Source organism: Orbicella faveolata, unplaced genomic scaffold (genome assembly GCF_042242905.1).
Source record: "Orbicella faveolata isolate gen_17 unplaced genomic scaffold, um_ofav_v1 contig_2, whole genome shotgun sequence".
Taxonomy (NCBI): Eukaryota; Metazoa; Cnidaria; class Anthozoa; order Scleractinia; family Merulinidae; genus Orbicella; species Orbicella faveolata.
In genome coordinates this window covers 29,915,472-29,925,000 of record NW_028301547.1, presented here as the reverse complement: position 1 = coordinate 29,925,000, position 9,529 = coordinate 29,915,472, and the positions used below count along the sequence as shown (strand labels likewise).

At 38.5% G+C, this 9,529-nt stretch overlaps 1 protein-coding gene and 1 long non-coding RNA gene across 4 annotated transcripts in view; both read left to right on the top strand.

Moving 5' to 3' along the window:
- The window catches only part of LOC110063852 (cytosolic Fe-S cluster assembly factor NUBP2 homolog), a 5,918-nt gene extending 3,297 nt beyond the window's left edge, over positions 1 to 2,621 (top strand). For 2 of the 3 annotated variants that reach the window (XR_016207565.1, XM_089290757.1), the window contains 4 exons: positions 49 to 120; positions 535 to 637; positions 769 to 842; positions 1,477 to 2,621. Coding sequence is in view for 2 of the 3 variants with exons in the window: in XM_089290757.1 (XP_089146883.1) it covers positions 609 to 637; positions 769 to 842; positions 1,477 to 1,622 (249 nt within the window). In the remaining variant the exon portion in view is untranslated. Of the gene's footprint in view, positions 1 to 41; positions 121 to 534; positions 638 to 768; positions 843 to 1,476 lie in introns of those variants that run through there. The other variant, XM_089290758.1, reaches the window with a different exon arrangement.
- A 2,354-nt stretch (positions 2,622 to 4,975) lies between these two features.
- LOC149112765 (uncharacterized) lies at positions 4,976 to 7,154 on the top strand. The gene is made up of 2 exons (XR_016207566.1): positions 4,976 to 5,638; positions 6,967 to 7,154. It is a non-coding gene; the product is annotated as an uncharacterized LOC149112765 (long non-coding RNA).
- The last annotated feature ends 2,375 nt before the right edge of the window (positions 7,155 to 9,529 follow it).

Here is a 9,529-nt window from a genome sequence, read left to right as displayed (position 1 = left end):
CTTCCTTGAGTTCTAACGTGACAGTTACCGGTATGTTTTTTTTTTCAGCAATGATCAAGCAGTTTCTATCAGATGTGTGTTGGGGTGACCTGGATTGCCAGGTTATGGATACACCTCCAGGTATGATAACAATATAGAATGTAATTTTCAGAGGCTTGTGATGTGCTGATGTGTGAGGTACAGTGGCCCAGTGGTTAATGTCATACACTCTAGATCAATAGGCCTGGATTCTATGGGTCTGTGTACTGCGTTCTTAGGTGATTGATGAGAGACTTGACTTGCAATGGCTCCCATCACATAGGAGGAGAAATGAGTACCAACAAGTTGTTGGGCAACCTGAACTGCAAAAAGACGGGGATATTATATTAAGGAGATTAAGGGGGAGGGAACAATACTCCATACTAGGAGACTGTAGTTGACCTCCCTTGATCAGAGTAGATATACTCTTTATTGTTAACTTTGCTGATAGTGCAATTGTGCACATCTCATTTTGCAGTATGCAGTGTAATCCTATCATTTTTGCCCTGTTCTTAGATTGGTTTTGTTCAATCCAGGGACATCTGATGAGCACATTACAGTAGTAGAAATCCTGTGACATTATAATCCAGATGGAGCAATTCTTATCACTACTCCTCAGGTATGCATAAAGTATTTATTATAATTCTAATTTATTGCTGTCAATAATTATTATTAATAAGCCTTTGGATCTCGGAAAGTTCACTTCTTCATCTTCATAATATGTAATAATATTCCACTTTCTTTTTTTAGGAATGTACAAATGCGTGCATTTTCAAAAGCAGGAGGTGAAGCCTTGGCAAAGAGCTATGATGTTCCATTTTTAGGTAAAAATACTTATTAACATCAGTGACTACACGGGAAGGGGGATAGAGGGGTTAGGGGCAAGCTAGATCATGTTTTGTGGAAAATGGTCTTTTCCCACTATTTGTTGCACTCGTCTATATTAGTATTTATAATATAGATAGGACCCTGCACATGTTCTGATTGGTCAAAACCCCATTTTTTTTTTTATCAGGGTATGAAACAAACAAAAAGCATGACTATTGTTTTTTGCCACATTACCTCTACATCATTCACCTGCGGTTCATGTTTTCTACATTTCCTTCGTGTTGTCAAATGCCCATCATGTTTTGTCACAGTGTAATACACAGCTTAAGCTTCTTTATTTGTTAAATAAAAAAAGCAATGAAGTATGTTGTCTGGAAATGCAAAGGTCTTCTTTGCTGGAAGCTTAATAAGGAATGTCAACCAAATTATTTTTTGTGTCAAGCTTATCACATAGCAGATTAACAGGTTGTTTGTGATCTAGTCCAGGAGTCATTACAAATTGCAGAAAATTCTCACTGATGTGATGTGTTCAATTTGACATTGAAATCAGTCAGTTATCACAGAGGAGAGTCTCCTAACTATATCTTGCTTTTAGATCTTGATAGAATATATTTTTTTCCTTCTTTGTAGTTTCTATTCCACTGGATCCCAGTCTAATGCAATCCTTAGGAGATGGCCAAGCCTTCATTGACTTGTTTCCTAACTCACCAACACTAAATGCAGTAAATGTAATCACTTCCAAACTGTTACAAATGGAAAGCAATGGAGATCCGTGATTGAAGGAACAAGTGTTATTTACTTGGAGGACGACTTGCCCGAGCCCTCGCCCATTGGCTGAGTGAGAATGAAAAGTAACTTGCCCAGTAGCAAAATCAACTTGTCCCGGACAACTGGACAGCACTTTTTTCAAGCCCTGCTCTAGTCATCAAGGAAGAAGACATAGAAAAATACAGCTTCACCCCTCTATGGACGCTTTTACCACTCACTTAAACCAAGCATTGCATTGTTGTGGGAGCATATAAATCACGGACAATAGCCTCCTTCAAAAAGTTCTAATTGTTAAAGCAAGAAAGTATGATTACTGAACAGCATCTTGTTTTGGGAAAAGCTTTGTTTGAATTTTCCTTCGATACACAGTTACATAGTATATGCCACTTCAAGACTTGCTTTGTCTGTGACCTCTTCAGTTGGTTGCCAGTAAAGATTTGAATTTGGGATGACTTCATGTAACCATGCACGAAAAATATTACTTGATACAGAATAATAACAACTGACAATAATATAACCCAATAGAAACAATAACAATAAGATAGAAATAAACCAGTAAATAGATAAATAAATAAGTAGAAATAAAAATGAAAATATTAGTTTAGCATGTGGTATCAAGGTTTATATTTCATGCATGGTTACATGAAGTCACCTTGGATTTAAATTTGTTATGGGGACCAAATTAAGGGCTCATAAATGAAACTAGTTTTGTAGTTGTATATATTAGTGTAACTGTGTGTTGAAATAAGATTTGAATGCAGTTTTTCTCTAGCAAGATGACGTTAAGTGATTATACTTTAGTGATTTTGGCAAGCAGACTGTTGCAGAAATGATCTCTATTAAGAAAAATAATTTAAATGAGGTCTTTCCTAATCCAGATAGTTGCACATCATAATTTTACACGGCCAATAATATACCTAACATTCTTTGTTCAGAAACTCATAAAATGTTGCAGCTGAAAGGACAATGAAAAAAAAATGGAAATAAATACAAGTGGTACTGCCTCAGCATGGTATTTTGTGATTGTTAGAATTGCATATTAAACTAGTCGTTTTTCCAAGGCGTCCTGGAAAGATGATATGGGGTGGAAGGAGGGAATCACGTGAATAATCAACGTTTGAGTTACTTTTATGCGTGAGAAAAATTTACGCAGGGAAGCCAGATTTCCTATTTTGTATTTAATTTAGTGGTTTACTGCGGAAGCGTGAATTAAAAGCTCTTGGAGGTAGCAACACTCAGTGGACTCTTAAAAGTTAAATGATAAGGTTAATCCAAAAAGTTTGTCTGGTTACGATGTACAGCGAAAAAAAATTAGAGTTTTTTTCACCCTGGGAAATGTGATATCAAGCCAACTTTTATCAAGGTTTGATTTTAACAGTTGATTAGTGACTTTGTTTGTTAGAACTGCATGAAACTGCTACCAGCAATACAGCTAAACATCATGCAGTCAGTACTAGTAGCTAACGGTAAACGGCAGATTGGTGTTGATTCTGGATAATTTTTCTGACTCGTCTTATAACAAGAACCAATTTAATTATGACATCAACTCGTCACGCAATAGCATGGTCTTATTCTGTTGCCAGTAATGATCGTAGCGTTTTTTCGGTTTTGATATTCAAAACAAAAATCCACATAACCACTTCATATTAATATCGATTTTAAAACCCATTTAAACAAGAAGGCATTATTGGAAGTAAACAGCGTTACCTAACTTGAGACTTAAAAGAACCAAACACATGAAAACGCATGAAATCTGCCGAGCTTGGGAAGTTTCCTTGTCACATTACCCTTCCTAACGCCTGACAGCCTTCTTGTGAAAAAAACGTCAGTTACAGTAAACGTTTTGTCACTTTGCGAAAGACGTAAGTTTTCCTCTGAATCGCGCAAGGAATCTGTTTCAATGTTGCCATAAAGTCCAATCAGGAGACGGAGACCGTAAGCGCGCGCTATTTTTGGTATTGGGGCTGTCCCTATGAGCTGGGACAATTTTGCTATTTTTAGAGCAATTTGCGTCATCCAATGCGGCACACGCGTTAAGCACACACGCGTACATGCTGTGAGGATTTTTGCGGATGTTGCGCTGGGGAAATGGCGTCCGCAATTCCGGACCTTTTTTTTACGCTTTTGGTCCACAACTCAGTACGTTTATGTCTGCTGGAGTTTTGACTAAGTAGTTTCGTTGCAAGCTGCTCCAATTGTGAAGTAACACAGTGTCGAAGTTAGGACGGTATGTCCACAGGGAGCACACAATCGTGTTGAGTAGGAAGACAGTTAATAAAGGAATGAAAAGAATGAATAGTCTACTGTTGTCATCTCTCACGCAACCTCGCAATGAAAACCGCTACCTCATGTCCTGCGTAACACTGTAGCGCTAAAACTCGTACTTTGGCTTTTTTTGCGCGGAGCAAAATTTTTCTGGTTTATAGTTATAATATAGATAGGAGCCTGCGCGCGCTCTGATTGGTCAGAAACCCATGTTTTATTGAAGAAATAGAAAACATGTACCGTGTTTCTATCGAGTTTTAGTATAAATCTACTAGCTTTCTATCACAAATGCTGTTATCTGATTGGCTACACTACTCACTATCTGTTCTGTGATAGATAGTGAGTAGCGTAGCAGTGTGCCCTTGTTAACAAAAGACGGCCGCTTCCTGGCGTTTTCGAAGTGTCTGTGAAGAGGATTTAGATAAAGTTTTGAACGACTGGTAGATTTATACTAAAACAATTAGATTTTCGCTCTCGATTTCTATCGCGCGATAGAAATCTCGAGCTCATAATCTAATTGTTTAATAGAAACACGAGTGGAAGTTTGGGAGAAGGAGAAATGCTGTGGGAACACAAGCCGTAGGCGAGTATTTCCACAGCTTTTTCGAGTTCTCCCGTCAGGAAAAAATGCAACAGGCACCGTAAAAGTTTTCAAAAAAATCGATAACTTTAAAAAACGCGTGGTTACCCCTACATTTTATTCGGGGCTATTCGCTGTTCGTTATTCGCATTCGTTATTCGCAATTGCTATTCGCTATTCGGGTTTTCTAGACACCCCCAAAGAAAAATTTAAGAAAGAAATTAAAACACCCACGGTCAAGACATTCAAAACGGCTCTTTTTGTGGACGTCTAATCACACGGAGATTCATAAAAAAAAAAGTCTTGGAAATCACGCCAACAACATTATTTTGAAATGTTTTCTCTCAAGTGTCGTTGCCCGAATCATGACCGTTTTGCCAGAAAAATTACGTAACAATTAGTTTCATGGCTGGGGGGGGGCTGCAGCCCCCCTCGCCCCCCCCCCCCAGCTCGTACGCCAATGCTCCTTGGTTCATGTACTGTTAAATATCGCTATACGGATTATATATAAATATAGTTTGGACAACAAACAGAAGCGGCTCGAGTCAGTGGGGTGTACGTCATGAGAAGACACAAGTGATGTCTACTGTAAGTATCTCCTCCCGCGGAGATTTTTGTTTTGCGGTTGTTGCAGGCGTTATAATCTTGTTAAAGCGGTTTCAGCGACTGTCATCTCACGTATCTTCGGCATCTGGAAAGTGTTGTTATTTTAACTAAGCATGGTTTCCCGTGACGGAGAAACAGGTTTTACATTTCACCTCGTGACCTGCAGCCTCGACCTTAAAGCGAGTTCACGGTTGACCTTCGATCGAAGATTGTGCCAAGGAAGGGATTTTATCTTTTCGCTCGCGGCATCAATCCAGATCTTACTTCGAAAAAAACTCGGTGTGTTCTAAACGAACGTGATTGTATCTTAAGTCCGATAAAGATTTTTTTTAAGAAAAGAGCGGTGGTAGCAAGTTTTCAGACGAATTTGCACGAGTGGAAATTGGATCCTGCCTTGCCGATTGCTCCAGTTATCGTGGCAAAGCTTTGGAATTAAAGTGGTGGCTTCTTCATTTGGTTTGCTGGCCATGTTGTCACGCCAACATCTTGCCAAGAGCGCACTTCAAAAGAATACCCTGAACGACCTGGATTTAATTTGCTCACAGTTCGAAAAGGACATGGTCAAGAACAGGGGTAAGTTTGCGAACAATGTTTTTTGAGTTTAGCTGGAGGGGAAGTACCGTAATAACTTCACTTTTAGTGGCGCTTTGATTGGCAAAGGCCATTACAGCATGACCAATGCTGACCTTGTGTTTTCGAGAGCTCAAATTCAGTTTATTTTCCCGCTTGAGGCACCTAAGTTACTTTTTTGCCAATGGGGGGCCTGGGTTGATTTTGCTGGAGTAGGGTCAGAGGTCAGCTTTGGTCAGCTAACATGTATTTTCTTTTGATTGAAAGGACGGGATGGTATCGTGGACCGCAATGACAGTCATTTTACAAATTGTTATATTGAGTGCAATCAAGGGCAAAATAAATGAAAAATTAAGACCGCCACTCCCCCCATTTTAATGATGGAAAAATGCGAATTTATCATTGATTCGGGTGGATAGGTGGTTTTATTTCTCATTTTATTCTGTCCAAGATTTTAGTTTCCTGATGAAAATAATCAATGTGGTTGGTTCCCTAAAATCAATTATGTTGATGAAGACAATGATCATGTTAAGAGGTCACCTTGTTTAATTTGAGGGGCAAACACAATAAAAATTGCAGTAAATGTATGGGAAAAGTTTAAAGTTTGCTGCCTAATAAGTTGAGAGTCAGTGACTTCCTGAATGTTTTATGTGTTACAAGGAACAGATACACAGCAGATCTAAAGGGTTTCCTTAGTCAAATGTGATGAAAATAGATTTCCTGTGATGCAAGGATAGGCACTTTTAAATTTTGTATACAAATGTCTCTAAATTTTCTTGCGAATTGCGACTCACACTATTTTTCAGACTATTGAAAAATGAAAAACTTAATTATGGCTTTTCTAGCGAGGCAACTTCCCACTTATCATATGATCTACAAATTGTTTTACCCTCTAACCTTTGTTTTTAATTTACTGAAAAATATTTCAGGTTGTTAGTCTTAAGATTCTCTATTTTCCCCATACATTTACTGCAGTTTTTGCCCTGTTTGCCCTCCCAAATTAAAATAGCGTGAAAAAACCGTGAAAATCTCTCTTTCATAATTATGTTTTCCGGGGTTCCTTTGGATTTGATCTCGCCACTTTTTACCAGGTTAAAAACAGACAATATTCTATATAATTATAATAATGCAGCACTTACTCAAATGTTATAATTGATTTTTATCAGCAGCCCATATTATGATTGGTTTATCACTAACCATAAACTTAATAAGTCTGTTGAGTCAGGTGTCAAAAATGGACAATAATGGTTATGTGTTAATGTATAGTATTATTCACACTATTCAATTTGCTATGTGGTTGCTAACTGGCAGACAACTTAATACATTTATAGGTGTCCAGCTGAACAGGAAATTCCTAACAAAATTGAAGGCATTCATGTGAAGCACTTTTCATGGAAAAGCTGTAGAAGACCTTACACAGATTTAAACACAGCAAAAAATCTGACTTAAAATGGAGTAACCATCTATCAGTCCTGTCTTCATGTACACATGTGCTCTAATAAAAACATTGTCAGTTGAATTAAGATGATGACCAAAAGATAACCAAAAAACAACCAAAATAGAAAAAATTAAATAATAATGTTTTTAAGATGGCAGTAACATTAATAGGCTACACTTTAGGTGGCACACCCATGAGTGTAGTGTAACCGAGAGAGTCTAATGTCATGCCAGCAGTAACATTAATAGGCTACACTTTAGGTGGCACACCCATGAGCATAGTGTAACCAGGAGATTCTAATGTCATGCCAGCAATAACATTATTAGGCTACACTTTAGGTGGCACACCCATGAGTGTAGTGTAACCGAGAGATTCTAATGTCATGCCAGCAATAACATTAATAGGCTACACTTTAGGTGGTACACCCATGAGCGTAGTGTAACCAAGAGATTCTAATGTCATGCCAGCAATGACATTATTAGGCTACACTTTAGGTGGCACACCCATGAGTGTAGTGTAAGCGAGAGAGTCTAATGTCATGCCAGCAATAACATTAATAGGCTACACTTTAGGTGGCACACCCATGAGTGTGGTGTAACCGAGAGATTCTAATGTCATGCCAGCAATAACATTATTAGGCTACACTTTAGGTGCAACACCCATGATTGTAGTGTAACCAAGAGATTCTAATGTCATGCCAGCAATAACATTAATAGGCTACACTTTAGGTGGCACACCCATGAGTGTAGTGTAACCAAGAGATTCTAATGTCATGCCAGCAGTAACATTAATAGGCTACACTTTAGGTGGCACACCCGTGAGTGTAGTGTAACCGAGAGATTCTAATGTCATGCCAGCAATAACATTATTAGGCTACACTTTAGGTGGCATACCCATGAGCATAGTGTAACCAGGAGATTCTAATGTCATGCCAGCAATAACATTATTAGGCTACACTTTAGGTGGCACACCCATGAGTGTAGTGTAAGCGAGAGATTCTAATGTCATGCCAGCAATAACATTAATAGGCTACACTTTAGGTGCACACCCATGAGTGTAGTGTAACCGAGAGATTCTAATGTCATGCCAGCAATAACATTATTAGGCTACACTTTAGGTGGCACACCCATGAGTGTAGTGTAACCAAGAGATTCTAATGTCATGCCAGCAATAACATTATTAGGCTACACTTTAGGTGGCACACCCATGATTGTAGTGTAAGCGAGAGATTCTAATGTCATGCCAGCAATAACATTAATAGGCTACACTTTAGGTGACACACCCATGAGTGTAGTGTAACCGAGAGATTCTAATGTCATGCCAGCAATAACATTATTAGGCTACACTTTAGGTGGCACACCAATGAGTGTAGTGTAACCAAGAGATTCTAATGTCATGCCAGCAATAACATTATTAGGCTACACTTTAGGTGGCACACCCATGAGTGTAGTGTAACCAAGAGATTCTAATGTCATGCCAGCAGTAACATTAATAGGCTACACTTTAGGTGGCACACCCATGAGTGTAGTGTAACCGAGAAATTCTAATGTCATGCCAGCAATGACATTAATAGGCTACACTTTAGGTGGCACACCCATGAGCATACTGTAACCAGGAAATTCTAATGTCATGCCAGCAATAACATTATTAGGCTACACTTTAGGTGGCACACCCATGATTGTAGTGTAACCAAGAGATTCTAATGTCATGCCAGCAATAACATTAATAGGCTACACTTAAGGTGGCGCACCCATGAGTGTAGTGTAACCAAGAGATTCTAATGTCATGCCAGCAATAACATTATTAGGCTACACTTTAGGTGGCACACCAATGAGTGTAGTGTAACTGAGAGATTCTAATGTCATGCCACCAATAACATTAATAGGCTACACTTTAGGTGACACACCCATGAGTGTAGTGTAACCAAGAGATTCTAATGTCATGCCAGCAATAACATTAATAGGCTACACTTTAGGTGGCACACCCATGAGTGTAGTGTAACCAAGAGATTCTAATGTCATGCCAGCAATAACGTTATTAGGCTACACTTTAGGTGGCACACCCATGAGTGTAGTGTAACCAAGAGATTCTAATGTCATGCCAGCAATAACGTTATTAGGCTACATTTTAGGTGGCACACCCATGAGTGTAGTGTAACTGAGAGATTCTAATGTCATGCCAGCAATAACATTGTTCGGCTGTTACAATATCAATTTGTCTCACCTAAAGGTAGTAAACTGTAACCGTGAAATATTTATATCAGTGCGTATGACAAGCAAGTATACTGATATTTATTACTCTTATTGAATCTTTCATCGTGAAATGTTGACCCCTTCTGTTAAGTTTTTAACAGCCATAACACTGAAGTCACATACTGGAAAAAGTTATACTCAAAGACAACTTATCTGATGAATGCAGAAAATGAGGTCGTATTATAGTCTATTAAAGCTAATGTA